General features: G+C 39.3%; 1 protein-coding gene across 1 annotated transcript; it reads right to left on the bottom strand.

The window, feature by feature from the left end:
- Positions 1-4,201: 4,201 nt before the first annotated feature.
- On the bottom strand, positions 4,202-9,928 carry LOC135680303 (uncharacterized). Its single transcript, XM_065194185.1, has 4 exons — positions 9,798-9,928; positions 4,960-5,107; positions 4,535-4,841; positions 4,202-4,395 (listed from the first exon to the last, which is right to left on the bottom strand). The coding sequence occupies exons 1-4, from the start codon at positions 9,926-9,928 to the stop codon at positions 4,202-4,204; spliced, it is 780 nt and encodes a 259-aa protein (XP_065050257.1).
- Between the last annotated feature and the right edge of the window lie 8,931 nt (positions 9,929-18,859).

The raw sequence follows: 18,859 nt of genomic DNA, 5'->3' as shown, positions 1-18,859 counted from the left end.
AAGTTTTCATGGTCTTGCTAGCTTTTATAGAAGATTCATTAAGGATTTTTCTACAATTGCTGCACCAATAACTGAATGCATAAAAAAAAATATGGGATTTAGATGGGGTGAAAAACAAGATGATGCTTTTAATTTGCTTAAAGACAAACTCTGTTCAGCACCTTTGCTTGCTTTACCAAACTTTGCTAAAACTTTTGAGATTGAGTGTGATGCGAGTGGAATAGGAATTGGAGGAGTCTTAATGCAAGAAGGCAGACCCATTGCATTCTTTAGTGAGAAGCTAAGTGGAGCAAGTCTTCACTACCCAACATATGACAAGGAGTTTTACGCTTTAGTAAGAGTGTTAGAGACATGGCAGCACTATCTTTGGTATAAGGAATTCATTATACACACCGATCATGAGTCCTTGAAATATCTCAAAGGACAAGGAAAACTAAACCGTAGGCATGCAAAATGGGTGGAGTTTATTGAATCCTTTCCATACATCATCAAGTATAAACAAGGTAAGGAAAATGTGGTTGCCGACACTCTTTCTAGAAGGTATGCTCTAATTTCTCAACTTGATGCAAAATTATTGGGTTTTGAGTATATTAAAAATTTATATAATTCTGATCATGATTTTGCTAATGTTTATGGGGCATGTGAGAAAGGGGGTTTTGATAAGTTCTTCAAGCATGATGATTTTCTTTTCAAAGAAAATAAGTTGTGTATTTCTCAATGTTCAATGAGAGAATTACTTGTGAGAGAGGCACATAGTGGAGGTTTAATGAGGCATTTCGGGATTAGAAAAACTTTAGATGTGTTAAGTGATCATTTCTTTTGGCCACACATGAAAAGAGATGTTAAGAGATTATGTAAGAAATGCATTACTTGCAAACAAGCTAAATCTAAAGTAATGCCTCATGGATTGTATACTCCTCTTCCTATAACTAGTGAGCCTTGGGTTGATATATCCATGGACTTTGTCTTGGGTTTACCAAGGTCAAAAGGAGGGAGAGATTCTATTTTTGTTGTTGTTGACAGGTTTAGCAAGATGGCACATTTTATTCCTTGCCACAAAACAGATGATGCAACACATGTTGCGGGGCTGTTTTTCAAAGAAATTGTAAGATTACATGGCATTCCAAAGACAATTGTGAGTGATAGAGATGTGAAGTTCCTTAGCCACTTTTGGAAAACACTTTGGAGCAAGTTGGGTACAAGGCTATTGTATTCAACCACTTGTCACCCACAAACAGATGGACAAACGGAGGTGGTAAATCGAACTTTATCAACACTTTTGAGAGCCATAATTCAAAAGAATTTGAAAAATTGGGAGGAATGTTTGCCACATGTGGAGTTTGCTTATAACAGAAGTGTACATGCTACAACAAACCATTCCCCATTTGAAGTTGTATACGGGTTCAATCCATTAACTCCTATGGATTTGCTACCTTTACCTTTGGAAAAGGCCAATTTGGATGGTAAGCAAAAAGCTGATTTTGTCAAAGCATTGCATGAAAGGGTCCAGATACAAATTCAAAAGAAAACTCTACAATATGAGAAACAACACAACAAAGGCCGAAAGCAAGTAGTATTTGAACCTGGTGATTGGGTTTGGTTACACTTGAGGAAGGAAAGATTTCCTAACCAAAGGAAGTATAAACTAATGCCAAGAGGAGATGGTCCATTTCGAGTCTCTCAAAAAATCAATGACAATGCATACAAGTTGGAACTACCGGGTGAGTATGGTAATGTTAGTGCAACCTTCAATGTTTCTGATTTATCTTTGTTTGATGCAGGTGATGAAGACACTGATTCGAGGACGAATCCTTTCCAAGAAAGGGGGAAAGAATGATATGAATGAGCAAGTTGATTATAATTCTGCCAAAGACCCTTTAACTATTCATCGAGGACCAATGACAAAAGCGAAATCTAAAAGGATGAAAGAAGCCTTAACTTGTTTATTAGAAGGCATTTGGAAGGAGCAAGCTAGTCAAAACTTGGTCAAGATTCTATGGATACAAGAAGAGCCTAAAATAATCAACCTGATTCAAATAAGTCAAAATCATGAAGAGAAATTCCAACCTTGAGAGAAGGATGAATTTTTAGCCATCTTTGAAGAATAAAGGTCATTCAGCCATATTGGACCATATTAGGAATTGTGTGTTTATTCATGAATAATTATTCAAAACAATTCAATGTAGATTCATGAGTAATCTACATTCATGCATTAGGAATATAAATGTCATTTAATATATTCATTCCCTTTATACTTGGCCTTTGTACTATATAAACAAGGCTGACTCTCTTTGTAAGAGCACATATTGGAGAAGTATATTCGACTTACAATACCGGTGAGTGTTTTGTTTTTAAGTTCTTGCATGAACTTTGGACTTATCAAGCATTTCTGTTTGTAGCGTTCAAAACCCAAGAAAAATCTTTGTTTTTCCTTTCAACTTATCAAGCTTTTTAGTTTGTGGCGTTTTAAGGGAATCAAAGTACTATTCTAATTACTTCATCAAATTTTCATTGATTATGTGATTAGAATAGTTTTCCTAACTTCAATCTTGAACGATCCATCTTGTTTCAAATCGTTGGAGGGGGTCAATTTGCATTCCATATGTATCATAGCTCTTTAGCTATCGGGGTATATGGTTGCTAAGTTGAAGATTTCCATCATTGAAGGTTTGTACTAGGCCAGATATAGCTTATGCAGTTGGAGTAGTCAGCCGATTTCTCTCTAATTCTGGAAAAGAACATTGGGCAGCAGTGAAATGGATATTAAGATATCTAAGAGGTACTTCCAGGTTGTGTTTATGTTTTGGCAGTGATGAACCTGTGTTAGAAGGTTACACAGATGCAAACATGGCATGTGATATTGATTCCAAGAAATCCACTTCGGGATTCTTGATGACATTTGCAGGAGGAGCAGTCTCTTGGCAGTCTAAGTTACAGAAGTGTATTGCTCTATCAACCACAGAAGCAGAATACATAGCAATTACTGAAGCCTGCAAGGAAGTTTTATGGATGAAAAAGTTTCTACAGGAATTGAGCTTGAAACAGGAAGGATATACTGTTTACTATGACAGTCAAAGCGTCATTCACCTCTCCAAGAATTCAACATACCATTCTAGATCCAAGCATATTGATGTGAGATATCACTGGATTCGTGATGTGCTTGAGTTGAAAGAATTACAGTTGAAAAAAGTGCATACTAGTGAGAATGATTCAGATATGTTAACAAAGTCTTTGCCTAAGGAGAAGCTTGAAGCATGTAGGCGAAGAGCGGGCTTGGTACAGCCCACCATATGAGCTGGAGGGGGAGAATTGTTGGGTCCAGCCCATATGTGGGCTTGGACAATTGGGCTTATTGAGTCCAAATCAATAATTGAAAACAAAAATTAAAAAAAGAGAGAGATAGGGTTTGGGAGAGTGTAGCGTGCGTGTGGGCACAGTAAACGTGAGCGTGCAGCGAGCGACGACGCACATAGAGAAAAGAAGAGAGAGAGAAAGTAAGGTTTTAGAGTTTTCTGCTTGACAATTGGTGGCCAAACGTTCTCAGTTTTGGCCCAAATTTTATGTGGAGAATCCTTGCAGCAAACTCTAAAATCCTAACGGTGTTGATCTACAGTTTACCCTCTCTAAGGTACTTTCCTACTATATCCACTTTGTGAGACCTAAAATTCCCTTACGAGGAGATCTATGATCTTGATGTTATTGTGATCCTCTGATTATTCTAGAGAAGACCGATTGTAAACCTGTTATCATTACTATTGATAGTGAAAGTTTGAGGTGGACTATGGTCCTGTGGTTTTTTCCATATTGAGTTTTTCACGTTAAAAAGATTTGGTCTCATTGTGTGATTGATTTTTGCTCTATTGTTTATGTTGTGCTGGTTGATATTTTCATTTGGATATCAAGTTGGTATTTTGTTGAGGAACCATTTTGATACACAAAGAGGAAAAAAAATATTCCGCTTTAACATATATTTTTCCAACAGGCAGATGCTGTAAAACCTACGTATTTGTTCCCCTTTCTGATGCATCTTCAATTCTGTAAGACGAAATACATACGGAATGACAAAAACTCAGATAGGAGTTCATTAGATAATAAAAATTAGATGGTATTCTCAACCAATCTCCATAATCAATGCAGCTATTCCTTGACATGCCACGAATCCTCGTATCTCCTAATTAACATCCCTCTATTTATATTAATTCTAAGTAAGCAAATTGTCGTATATAATAAATTTCCATATAAATACAATAGAATCATTTAGACTGGAAGTGGGGGAGAAGCCACCGGGAGAGCTGCTCCACCGGAGACCAGGTGCTGCTCCAGAACTCAGAATCTCCACCATGGCGCGATGCGGATTCACGCGCTGAGCCTCGCACAAATCCGGCAGGAAAATACCTGTTCCACATCAAATTCATTATTAGATCAAAGCTACATCCTCCCATCATGCACATATGTTTTCTGTTTTGACAGCTTTTCTTTTCTTGGAACCTGCGTTACCTAAAACACATGTGGCATTGGGTTCATGCGTGCATACCTTCCGCGGCAGCGAGATCGAGGTGGAGATCGATGATGTTGGGGCAGTTCTGGTGGCAGGCAGCGGAGCAAAGCTGCTGCGTGAAGTGTGGTTCCAGGAGTGCGTCCGAGGAAATGCCGACGGCGTTGCGGTCCACGCCGCATACGCTCACGCACTGCTCCGTCTCTATCCAATCCCGCAGCCGCTCCACCACTATCTCCGACGCCCGGCACTGGTACACCGTGTTCCCGCCACTGTCTTGGCTGCTCTCGAGCAGGCACCGGTTGGATGAGGACGAGACCGCAAAAGCACAGACCTCCTGCGGCAGCTCCTCACAGATAACACCCGCTGCACGATTCAGATGCTATCCCTTAATGCATATTGATCGAAATAGAGATAGAAAGAGATGGATGGACCGCAATTAGGTCATTTATTCATGTACATACCAAGAGCAGAACGAAGGATGACGGAGAAGAAGGCCTGAAGCGCAAAGACCATCTTAAAAGCTGCAGAGGAAGCCATGCTTGACGATGAAAGGAGGGAGAGAGGTTGTGCTTGTATGCTGTGGAGTGGAGTGTAATTTGGGAATTGTTCCTTCACTTTTCCAAACTTGCTCCTTGAACCAACCTCATTATCATAACTAATGCTACTCTACTCTTCTTTACCATCTTTATGTTACTTCCATAAGGCATATTAAGATAATATGTATATGTGAGAGCTAAAAATTGGAGGATGACTAGGAGATAGTCGACTGTGTATTAAAAGAATCAAGTGACATAGATTTGATTTCGTCTACAACTTAACAAACTTAAAACTTTTAGATCAAATTAGAGGAGCATTACAACTACGAGTGGGACTGCTGTAAATTATCTCCTCATACATCCTAAGTAGGCCATGAACGAGGCCACAGCAGTTCATAATGACATCCCACGGCACCAAGTGGCGTATACAACAAATCCATCAATAGCAGTAGCATCCGTTCCTTTCAACATGTTCAAAGAAGCATGATGAGTAGCGTCGAATGCAGATGATCTATTCTTTTCGTAACAGTGCCCAAAGCCTCTTAGAACTAACATCAAAGTTACCTTTCTTCCAGACTCCAACTAAAAATACGCATATGACGCCGATTTCTTTTGTCGAAAGCCAATGGCTTTATAAGATTCTTTAACTTTTCTTGTGAACCACACCAGCAAACTTATTTATGCATTCATTTGGGCAATATAGTAGATATAACATCTTGATCAGTTCCACATTAAAAAAAAAAAGAAAAAAGAAGAGGACATACAAGTAGTAGATGAGTGTATTATTATTAAATTATATTTAAATATTTTGAATTAATGATTCGAGGTTCAGGTTGAAAAATAACCACTTGTGGATAGTCTTAGGGGACATGTTATGACATAAAGGCATCAAGTGTAACATGTTAGTGCTTGACATTTCATTATGTGGATCCTCCTCCATTGATAAGACCTCACAAACATGAATTTAATTATAAGCTATATTAATCCTCATTATATCTCGATTAATTCTACCTTAAAAATCGGATAAAACTTGAATAGGCTTATTAAATATTTTAGATTAATAATATTGCAAACTTAAGCTTCACTTTACCTTTTCCATCACATTTCACATGTGGTATGAAACATGACATTAAAGGTTCAACTAACATTAGATTATTTTTCTTTGGGACTGCTGTCTCCTAAGTAACTATTTTTTGATGCCACTGCGTTTGTTTCTTCCATCATAGTTTGGATCCTTGCCAATTGCAACTTGACTATCACAATCAATAAATGGGTTTTTTTAGCATTCTTCACTATCCCTAAGCTTGGCCAAATTGCTTCCTGTACGGTAGATAAACATATTACAAACTCAACTTCATTGGTTGATGATGTAATGAAATTTTATTTCTTACTTCTTCGTAACATCGTTATACGGCATTGATGCATTGCCAGGTCGTGTTGGTCGGCAGTGTAGAAAAGCCATCGACTTTATGAGAAGTCGTGGTGGTTGATTGATGGGCGGTAGTGGACGGTGGTCTTTGGCCATCGTCTCATCATTGCTGTAGGGTTGCCGTCTGTATGACTCGTGCGGATGGATGTGTACGGTGGAACACAATGGCGGTTGTGAGCGGTTGCGAAAGAGATGATTTAGGGTGAGTAGTTTTTACCTAAAAGGATCTCGTACCATTTTGAAATAATTTAATTTCAATTGACGTCCCCTTCTATCAAGAGATTTTCAATATATATTATGATAAAATGATAGTTTTATCCTTCAAAAATTAAATATTTTTGACTTGTGTTCTCAATTAGTTTGATTGGGTTGATTTTTTTGTCTAATCTATACGACCCAATTAGTTTAATCCAATTCAAATTAGTTCAATTTGGGATGTCTAATTAAATAAGATAGATTGACTCGTTTAGATCATTTATAAAATTTTTAAAAATATAAATTATGATTTTTTTTATAATTTTCTCATATGAGATATTAGTAAAATTTTGCTTGTGAAACTTGAATTCAATTATTATTTTAGATATTTATATAGTTATTCATATGCATATTGAATCTCGAATTTTGATTATGAAATCAATTGATAAATTTATGATCTAATCAATATTTAAGAAAAGTGATGTAAAACTAACTTCGATCATGGAAAGACAAAATGATTGAAGTAGAAGAATCATATGTCGGGCCGGAAGAATCGGACATTGTGCCAAGATTAAATATTACAGGAGTCAACATGCTGAAGGATTGGGCAATACGTTGAAGAAAAGCACGATGCGTCGGGAGTTTGAATGAACCAATGACATATCAAACAATATAGAATTCTTATCTTGTAATTGTTTATGTCTTGATCATCGTAAGTTAGGTATTAATTGAGTTAGTTTTAAGTATAACCATGCTAACTTAATAAGGACGCATTGGGCCTAAATTGAGATTAATTTGAACCCATTGGGAGGCCCATTCAGTGACCCATAATTAGGTTAGGTTAGGCGGTGGCACTATTAGACTAGGCAGTGGAACTACCTATGAGATGGAACATATGAAGTGTATGTTTATTGGAAGACTCGACAATGGTACTACCAGTGTCAGGTGGTGGTACCACCCAGACTAGCGGTAGTACCGCCAGTACATGGTCTCCCATGTTGTCAGGCGGTAGTATCGCCCAGACTGGGTAGTGGTACCACCAGTGATCAATGTTGTAGTTGGTGGGACCACTCAACATTAGTAGTAGTACCGCCAGGACCTCAAAAACCCGGGGATGAGACTCTTTGGTTCTATTTTTGAAGCTATTTGGGGCTTATAAATGCCCAACTCATTCTTACTTTAGTTAGTAAGAAAAGTGAACGAAAAGACTTGTGGTTCTAAGTTGTAAACTCTTTAAAGTTTAGACCTTATTTTAAGAGAGGTGTGAGACTTGTAAAGATTCACTCCTAAACCTGTGAAAAGGAAAAAGAGTTATGAAGAGGGTAGCTAGTTTTCGTCCATTGAAAGAAGATCGTTAGTGAACACCGGTGGCCTCGACGGAAGAGGAATCAAGAGTAGACGTAGGTCACGATCACCGAACCACTATAAATTTGGTGTCCATTTCCTTTCTACTCTTTATTGCTATTACTTTCTGATTTAATTATTTATTACACTTACTCTAAGTTAAGCATACTTTTGATATCGGTTTTCATTGAACAAAATTTTTAAAATTGTAATTTTACGAAAGCACTAATTTACCCCCCTTTCTCTTAGTGTTGTTGTGATCTTAATAGTTGGTATCAAAGCCAAGTTTCTCTCAGTTAGACTAACATCCAAGAGAGATTAAATGACTTTTATCGACAATCAATAGGGTCACTCTATTACGCATCCTCCTATGTTCAATGGGACGGATTACACATACTGAAAATACAAATGAGGATTTTTTTAATTTCTATGAACTTTGATTTATGAAATATTATCGAATGTGGTTTAAAAAAATCCTCTAGACCAATGAATGAATGGAATGATCTAGAGAAAAAAATATTTTCTTTAAATGCTTTAGTTATGAATGTTTTATTTAGTGTTTTAGATAAAAATAAGCTTAATCGTGTTTCTATATACAAAACTGTACATGATATTTGACACACACTCAAAGTTACAAATGAATGCACAAGTAGAGTTAAAGAGTCTAAGATTAATTTTTTGGTGTCTAGTTATGAATTGTTTCAAATAAAGCTAAGTGAAACTATTGGTGATATGTACACCAATTTTATGGATGTTGTCAATGGTTTGAAAGCTTTGAGTAGAAGTTTTAATAATCTTAAACTTGTTAATAAAATTGTAAGATCTCTTCCAAAAAAATTCGGATCCAAAAGTAATTTCTATTCAAGAAGTAAAGGACTTGAAGTATTTTCTATTGAATCTCATATTTTATTGATGAAACCAATTAATATTGTTTATCTGATCAGCATTTTGAGTGACGTAGAAAGCTTTGATCAGGGAGAGACAATTAAAAGCAAGAAGAATCATGTTGGGTCGAAGTGGAACATGTCAGAAGATTGGACGTTGAGCTAGAGGATCGGTCGATGTATCGACAGAAAGCTTCAGGCTATGGGTTCAAACATTGATCAATTGGCCGATTGGGCAATAGACCGCAAGAGAGGACGATGCGTCAAATAATCGGACGAAGCATCAATGAACCAATGACATGCTGGATAATATTTGATTCAAGCTTTATAATAATTGTCTAGATCGAAGTACGATTTAAGTGTGTAGGATTAAATATGATAACGATCAAGGCATAAAGCAAAATGAAGTCCTGAAGTCAAGAATGAGATTTCGTTGGGAGTTTGAGAGTTCATTGGAAGTCCGATCGTTCAGTGGAAGTTCTATCGGAATTGATCGAGAAGTACAGGAGCTTGCCAAAGAAGCTCGTCAGAACTTACCAAGAAGATCATTATGAAGTTTAGGAGCTTGTCGGGAGTCCGCTGGAACACTACTGAGAGATCATTAGAAGTTCACTAGAAGATCACCGAAAGCTCGTCGGAATAAACCTAGACTTACCGGACTTATTTAGCTTAGTGTATGCCTTAAAATTTATAGTTAGTATATAATTAGGTTGGAATTGGGCCAACTCAATTAGGGGCCAATTGGGCCCAAGTTTGGGCTATGTTGGGCCAAGTGAAAAGGCCTAAACAATGACCCAACAGGTGAAACCATCATAGCACAATCTCCAAGATTATGTCAGGCGGTGGTATCGCCCAAACACAGTCTCCGAGAGACTAATAGGCAGTGGTACTGCCAGACTGGGTGGTGGTACCACATAGTGTCAGTGCTGTAGGCAATGGTACCACCCAACACAAGCGGTGGTACTGTCAGAACCTCGAAAATAGGTGATGAGACACTTTTAGGCTCCAAGTTTGAATCCACTTGAGGCCTATAAATACCCATCTCATCCTTGGTTAACACACACAATAATTGAGAGCAAAAAGTAGAAAAATACTATTATAGTATTGTGAAAACTCCTCTCAAGCTCTAAGTATTAGTTTTGTTTAAGAGAGGAGTGAAGGGGGTTGTAAAGGTTCTCTTCTAAACTTGTCAAAAGGAGAATCGAGTTGTACGGGTAGTTGATCTTCGCCCATTGAAGGAAGATCATTAGTGGATATCGGTGGACTTAATAGAAGAGGAATCGAGAATGGATGTAGGTCATGACAACCGAACCACTATAAAACTCGGTTTGCATTTACTTTGATCTATTTACTTACTTTGCAAACTGCCTTACTTGCTTTACCTTCTCATTACACTCTTCCGTATGCTTTCAAAGTTAAACTCACTTTGTTGAAATAATTTTATCGAATGAGATTTTCGACTCGATGTGTTTTTACCCATTGCATTAATTCACCCCTCCTTAATGCCGACTCGATCCTAACATTTTCCTGTTCAAGAACTCATAGGGTCATTAATGACCTATGAAATGACTTGCAAGGTATATGATGAACATGAGAAGAATATTTCAAAGAATAGGAAGGATATGTCACTTACAACTAAAGAAGACTACTTGAGCGAAAGCTAGTGATAATAATGACTTGACACTCCACACAAAAAAAATTTAAAATTCATAAAAAGAAACAAAATAAATCTTGTAAAACAAGTTACTAAAAATAAAAACGAACTAAAAAAGGACATAATTATCTACTACGGATACAAGAAGCCAGGGTAGTTTAAAAGTAAATATCCTCAATTGAAAAAGAAGATATTATCACAAAAAAAGAAAAAAACACTCATGACGACTTGGGACAAATCAAGTGCATTAGAAGACGAGAACAAACCAACGAAGATGATGTGGCAAACTACACTTTAGTGACTCAACCGAAACTCATTTATCTTATGATAAATTGTTTAATGCTCTTCATGATTTATATGATAATTTTAAATTAGTTGGTAAGAAATATAAATTGCTAAAAAGAGACCATGCTTATCTTTATAGTAAATTTAAAAAATAAAAAAATAAACTTGATAATTGCATGTTAACCTCTTGTACTCAATATGAAAAGTTAGACTTAGTCAAAAAGGAAAATGTGGCATTTTAACAAATATTAGAAAAAAATTAAATTTAAAAATAAATTATTAAACATAATCCTTGTTAATAAAGATCATTCTCCAATGAGCACTTGTGCAGTATCCTTAATGTCCCCAAATGAGCAACTATGACACTAGCCACCTTCATCATATGGATGGGCATACAACACACTAGTCTATCCGATCATCTCGATATCCCTCTCGAGTGACCTATGATCAGGATTTTTAGGGTCTGTGTTTAAAGATAAATTAGTCTCATTATCATGATCTTATCACGTTCTGATTCCTATTGCAAAGGTCCATGGACATCACAATACATGCAATAAGCAATATAAAGTGAGAAAAATATCAAATAAATAAATAAAAAAAAGAGTGAGTATCATATCACACATGCCATCACTCATATGATTGGCTTGTAGGACACATATGACAAGCAATCTTTTACTTGACCTAAAGCCAATAACCTATGTGTTTGATCCCATGAGACCCCTATAATGCTCAAAGATAATATGAGACAATGGCTTTATTAGTGAATCTGCGATATTATCTTCGAATGTAACTCTTTCCACTACTATACCTCATCGGGCCATGATCTCTTTGATTAGGTGGAACCTTCTCTGAACGTGCTTATACTTTTGATGAGACTTGGGTTCTTTTGCTTAAGAAATCATCCCATTATCATCGTAATATAAGGGAATCAGCTCCTCGCTGCCTGGCACTACTCCTAGATCTATGATGAACTTAATCTAAAATCCCTCCTTTCCTGCCTTTATTGTAACAATGTACTCTACCTCTATAATCGAGTCAGTAGTAGTTACTTACTTATAACTCTTTCAGCATATTGCTCCTCCATTCTAGGTGAACACATATCCCGAATAAGACTTGCTATCATCGATATCAGACTAAAAACTTGAGTCTATGTAGCCCTCAACCTTGAGGCCCTTAGTTCTTCTCAAGTACTTAAGGATATACTTTATTGCTTTCTAATGCTCGAAGCCTGGATCCGCTTGATACTTGCACATGACACTTAGAGCCTATGCTATATCAGACCTGGTACATAGCATAACATACATCATAGACTCTATCGCTGAGGCATAGGGTATCCTATCCATGTCTCCCCTTTCTTCAAGAGTCTTTGGGGATATACTCCTAGAAAGTGACATCTCATGTCTTATTAGTATTTAACCTTTCTTGAAATTTTCTATGCTAAACCTTTTGACAATGATGTCTCTGTACCTGGACTAGGATAAGCCAAGCATCCTCTCGGATCTATCTCTATAGATCTGAATCCCTAAGATATAGGATACTTCCCCTAAGTCCTTCTTGGAGAAATGTCTAGATAGCAAAGTCTTTATTGTGGAAAGTATTCCTACATTATTCTCATTGATCAGGATGTCATTCATATACAACACCAAAAAGGTGATAGCGGTCCCACTTACCTTCCTGTACATATAAGACTTATCTTCATTCTTAACGAAGTCATAAGACCTGATCGCCTCATCAAATCTTATATTCCAACTTCGGGAGGCTTGCTTTAGTCTATAGATGAACCTAAGCAATCTACACACCTTATCTAGGCTTTTTTTGGACTTGAATCCCTCAGGCTATATTATATACACCTTCTCCTTGAGGTTGCTATTGAGGAACATGATTTTTACATCCATCTGACAGATGTCATAATCATGGTATGCTACAAAAGTCAATAGAATTAGGATAAATTTTAGCATGGTTACGGATGAGAAGGTTTCATCGTAGTCAATATCTTGCCTTTGATGATATCCCTTAGCCACTAGCCTCGCTTTATAGATCTCTATCTTTTCATCTACTCTGATCTTCTTCTTGAAGATTCACTTACAACTAATGGGAATGATACCCTCGGGTGCATCAACTAGGTTTTAAACTTTATTGGAGTATATGGAATCTATCTCAAAATTTATGGCTTCTTACCACTTCCCGAAGTCTATACTCATAATAGCCTCCTCCTAGGTCTAAGGATCAATATCCTCAATATCCTCTCCTCTGATATATCCCATATTTCTCTCTAGAGGATAGGATAATCTACCAGACCTATGTAAAGTCGGAACGTGTGTGCTAGGTACTTAAACAGACTCAAGCTGCAGAATGGTGCTTGAGCTGGGCTCTCCAACCTCGCTCAACTCTATCATGCTCCCACTATCTTCACCAAGAATGTGTTCCTTCTCTAGGAACACTGTCTTGTTGACTATAAAGAACTTTTGATCCTTGGGATGATAGAAATAATACCCATAAGTTTCCTTAAGGTATCCTACGAACTTGAACTGCTCTGTTGATAGAACCCTAGATGAGTTCTATGTAGATTGATCTTTGAGAGAGATCACTCCTTGGAACACTATAGGGGTTCCACCCTCCTAGAAGTCGGCCATATGGCTACAATTGTAGATAGATCTTATTGTCAAAGAGATAAAGGCTACATGATTATATAAGGCTCCAAACCCTATCCCTAGGGGCTGCTTCTTAAGTGAGTTACCCCTTTTGCCCTCAACCCTAGCCGACCAGCCTAGTAAAAGGGGGGGCAGCGGCCAAGAAGCCTAAAGGCCTAATTATAAACCATAGACACTCTTCTTTATAGGATAGATGTGGTTAGGTGGGGTTTATTACAATCTCACAGAGTTTTTATTAGTTGCTTCTTGGTTGAGTAGGACCCAACCCTACTAGGGTCCTATCAAGCCCGCTCTCTCCAAATCAGCCTTGTCCTTAAGGCTGAGGTTCTATGAACTCAAGGAACCGGATCTTTAGCTCCTCATATGGTTCCCATGTGGTGTATTCGAGTGGTAAATTATTCTAATGCACTAGAACTTTAGTAGAGGGACATCGACGACGCATCATGATTCTGCGGTGGAGGATGGCTTATGGTTGGGCTTGAATATCTCCATCATTGGTGGTGTTAGGTAGTTGGATCTAGGGTGACTCGTGTTCTCCCAACATGGGCTTCAAGCATGACACGTAGAAGACAGGATGAATTTTGGTATCCTTAAGCAATTTAAGTTTATATTCCATGGCTCCAATACGCTATGTGATCTGATAAGGCCTATAAAAATGTGGGGATAGCTTCATGGAGGCTCGTGTGTTGATGGAGAGTTGCTTGTATGGTTGTAGGCGAAGATAAACCCAATCTCCTATTGAAAATTCTCTCACGCTTCGTCGTGTATCGGCTTGCTTCTTCATTCTAACTTGAGTGGTAGAGAGATTATCCTTTAGCAGCTATAGGAGTTTGTCCCTGTCAATTAAATCTTGGTCGACCTGATCTACCTTGGCCGAGCCAATTATATACTTTAGATTCGCAAGGGCCGACCGACCATACAGTGCTTCATATGGGGCACATTTTGTAAATGAATGATATGTAGAATTATACCACTATTCAGTATAGGGAAGCCATTTCGTCCACTCTTTTGGCCAGTCACTGGTGAAACATCGAAGGTACATTTCAAAACACCTGTTCACCATCTTTGTTTGGTCGTTAGTTTGTGGATGATATGCTGCGCTCATCTTGAGTGTGGTGTCCTGTAATTGAAATAACTCGGTCCAAAATTTACTAGTGAAGATCCTATCACGATCACTTACAATGGACCTTGGCATCCCATGCAGTTTAACAATATTTTTTATGAAAATATGAGCAATACTAGCAATAGTGTAGGGATTTCACATATTACAAAAAATGAGCATATTTCGTAAGTCGATCAATCACTACGAGGATTGCGCTTTTACCTTTGGAAGTGTTGAATCTCAGATTTTTATAATGAAATCAATTAGTAAATTATTTGATCAAATCTATATGTTGAGATACGTATACATGATTAACTACGATAGCAGTAAGTCATAAAGCAAATGTTGGGCCAGAGTCAAAGATCGGACAATACGTCGAAGATTCAGACGATGTGCTGGAAATTTACCAGAAGCTCACCGAGAGTTCATTGGGAGATCGCCGAGAGTTCATTAGGAGTTCGTTGAGAGTTCGTCGGGAGTTCGCCAGAAGATCACCGAGAAGTTTGCTGGAAGATCGTTGAAAGAATAATCGACATATCGAACAGAGATTGCTTGTTTAAATGTCTTAATTATCATAATTAGACCTTAAGTTGAGTTAGGATTGGGAGGTAATCCCAATAACTCAGTTAGGAGCCAACTAGACCCTTAATAGTGTTGAATTGGGCCAGTTAAATAGCCCATTCAACACTAGAAGTCAGGGCCGACGATGGCACCACCTTGTCACGGACTTAGCTAGTTTTGCCTAAGTCGTGCGACACCCTTACATATCCGTCTGTAAAGGTCAGCCTCCCTGAAGCCTCCCATGTCCCTTAGGACCCACAAAAGAGAGAACGGGTTAGAGAAAACGCCTTATTCGGGATCCACAAGCAAATATTTCCGAAAACACTTCATAGACAATGCAAATTACAAACAGACTTTATAAGCTCTGTACAGTTGCACAACAAAGGATAAAATGGTCCACTACAGATCTAAAATCTCTTTCAAGTATCCACATGACACAACCTTTATTTACAAGCCTAAAATGACCACTAAACCCAACTAAAATAGTACTATTAAGCCTTCGGTTGTCCCTCTACATGTTAGGTAAAGTATGAACATACCAAAAGACACGGACATACATAAGCATTACATCAAACATCCTGTTTAGAAGTTTGTCCGTGACATTCTCCCTCATTTATTCCTTCGACGTCCTCATCGAAGCCTTTGCCGACACTGCAACTCCTTGCCTTTCCTGAGTCTTCAATCTTCTGCTCCAGCTGCAATACGCCTCCTGGCTCCTAGTTGCTCTCCGCTGCTGTTTTTGAGTAGTCGAACCTTTGATCTGCCATGCTACTTCAACTCGCCAATGACTTTGACTCTAGTGTGGGGTTGGCTGAGTTGTGTTGATCCCTATTGGTTCCTGCGGATCCTCCAGATGAAGGAAAAGACCATCCTTACTGTGCTAGTCTCTCAAATGCCTCATGCTACTTGAATTGGGTGGATGCTTATTGAAGCTTTAACGAGCATCGTCTCGTAAACTTCTAAAGTTTTGGGTCTTTCCTCCATAAAATTTGCCCATTGACTCTTCTTTCACTTAGTTGTCACTTCCAAGTAGGTTCGCATCACTTCCGCTTTCGATTGGCATTTCATTGAGAAATGAAGTGGACAATCTACTCTCAGTAGCACTAATCACCGTTGGTGAGGATTTGACAACTATTGTCTTCCATTATCTTCGAAGGGTCGTTGAATTTATGCAAAGCTCCTTTGCTGGATAGATAAGAGAATTGGGGTACTCGGTTTCGCCTATTCTCTTAAGGGTTGAGAAGGCAAAGGTTACTTGACTTCGCCCGCCACCTCGAGGTTGTACTCCATGCATCGAGATGGTTACTAACCTTCGCCTGCTCTTTGCTCACACTTCTGAAGCACTTGAAGTATTTACACTCCTTACGTTGAGTTAGCTATTGTGATTCACCTTCTCAATGCCATCGAACTTCTGGAATGCAAGAAGTTTTCACCCCAACTTGGAGTAATTCTCTAATAGATTTGGTCACCTCTAGGATTATATCATCTTCTTCATCAACCCTGCCGCCTACTCCACTAAGTAGCAAAGGTACAACACCACGTACTGCCTGCTTCGTTCCTTGGTCGTGCACTCTTGCATGACCCAAAGTCCTTCACTTTTGGCTATCTTGATGAGAAGCTCGTTGATACTAGTCTTACGAAGTTCCTTGGCCTCTGCCCTTCAGCCTTGTCTTGGTACTTGGAGTTTGCCTCTGCATGCTCCACCTCCTCAGCCTCTTTCATGACCAAGCGCTCTCCCTCCATGAGAGCAAGGGATCAATGACTTTCATGGAAGTCCCGCCTCTACGGTACCATGGCGTTATTATGCCCATGGCCCTACTATTCGTCGCCTCGCATCTGCATCCTTTTTTACATAATCAGTAGATATGTCTCTATGGCACTCCTCTGAGTCTACCTCCATTCTAACTGATGGTTGATTTTGGGTAGCTAAGTCCCTCTAGACTCATCATCGCTTCCTCACCCCTTTCGACCCCCTACTTCAACACCTCTGTGTTCTCCAAGAAGCTCCCTTTGGTCGATGGAAAGACAGACTGCAACTCCCATGCATAGCCTCTGCCATCATGTTGTAGGATTTGCACCAATTTTGTTCTCCTTAGCTTCCTTGGTAGCAACGTTCGCTTACTCGACCTTGTCCATTGACTTGCCGGGCTCCCTTAAGCGAATATGAGCTCTAGAGCAGTCCAACTCTCCATCTACTTCGATCATACCTCTGTATAATCAAGTCCCTCCCATGGGACTCACTGGTACTTGCATTTGAATTTTTCCCTTGGTGGAACACAGCTCCCATATGCTGATGACCAAGGTTTTCGTCCGATGCAAAATTCGATGCACGCACGGAAGACCCGCCTCTACGGTACCATGGCCTTCACTCCTTGAATCCATAGCCCTTCTTGCCATCATGTTGTTCACCAAACTGGAGCTTCCAATAGCTCCCGATTATACCTCCATATAATCTAGTCCCTCACGGGACTCATTCATGTGTATCACATTGCCACAAACTGTTCTACCACGATCCGCTGTACCATGTCACCTCCTAGTGACATCTCTATTGTATTCTGATCCTTGTGGGATGAACTCGAATTGTGATCCCTCCATATGTGGCCTCTGCCAATACATCGCAGGGTCTCTTCCACCTTCGATTTTGTTCGCTCCTTTGGCAATTGACCTTCATCCACCCACTCTTGGGTCACACCTAGATGAAGCACCACTATAGGACAGTTCATCGCCCAGTAGCTCCCGAAGTCCCCTGACTTCGCTGCAATTAGTGCACCATTGTCTGGATCCTGGGCCTTTGCCCCTACCAGCACAATCTTCGCTGTGCACCGCTTCCTTCATGGCAACTTGAATGGCAACACTGTGGCATATTCTTCAAGAGTATCTGCCTCCGCGTCCTCTTGCGCCATGCTAAGGCCTTCTGAATGTAACTTCGCCTCTGCAAGTTGAGTCGCCTTATTTCCTCTATCAAATGCTTCTCCGAGATAAGGTGCATGTGCTCAAAAGCTCCATTCGTCTTTGGTACCATGCAAGATGAGTCCACTCCGTCAGAATGAAGGACCCATGAAACAACATGATCCTGCTCTTGCCTCTACAAGAGTTCATGTCCTTGACCTCTGTCCAAGGAAAGCACTATGCCTCCGCTCCATGTTCCATCTTCTATGCTGGCTCCCTTCATGCGGCTTGGGTACTTTGCCAAGTTACACCCAAGTTGCTCCGCTCCTCATTTTTACATTGAGTTGATGGTGGCCCTCGCGCCCACCATTCCACGGGTCAGCCTTCCCTTGAGTCTGATCTCTATATCGACTCCAGGTGTGCCTTCATTTGTGTTGCTTTGGGTCACACCCCCACTTGATCTCGCTGTTGAATCTCGGATTTTGATGATGAAATCAATTTATGGGTTAATTGATCTAATCCATATTATTGAAGTTGAGTGTGCAGGATTAACTACGACAGCCTAAAACCATAAAGTAAGGATACCGAAGTCAAGTTCGTTGGACGTTTGAGAGTCCGAAGATTTGTCGGAGATGCTGTCGGAACCAACCAAGAAAGATCGGAGACTTGTCGGAACTTTTGGAAGTCTGCTGAAGAGATCGTTGGAGGTTCGCAGAGATCACCGAGAAGGCTCGGCTACTCGTTGAACTCATCACAAGGTCGGGAGCCTGCTAGGAGTCCGCTGGAAGAAACCCGAGGGCGTATCGGAAGTCCACCGGAAGAACGCGGGAA

This window comes from Musa acuminata, chromosome BXJ1-8 (genome assembly GCF_036884655.1).
Source record: "Musa acuminata AAA Group cultivar baxijiao chromosome BXJ1-8, Cavendish_Baxijiao_AAA, whole genome shotgun sequence".
In the NCBI taxonomy this organism is placed as follows: Eukaryota; Viridiplantae; Streptophyta; class Magnoliopsida; order Zingiberales; family Musaceae; genus Musa; species Musa acuminata.
Note: the sequence above shows the minus strand (reverse complement) of the source record. Positions and strands in the feature narration are given on the sequence as shown.

Coding starts and splice junctions, on each gene's coding strand:
- LOC135680303 (XM_065194185.1), bottom strand. CDS start 9,928: ATGGGTATTTATAGGCCTCAAGTGGATTCAAACTTGGAGCCTAAAAGT. Junction 4,842..4,959: donor CATCCTTCGTTCTGCTCTTG/GTATGTACATGA, acceptor ATCTGTGAGGAG/CTGCCGCAGGAGGTCTGTGC. Junction 4,396..4,534: donor CGATCTCGCTGCCGCGGAAG/GTATGCACGCAT, acceptor GATGTGGAACAG/GTATTTTCCTGCCGGATTTG.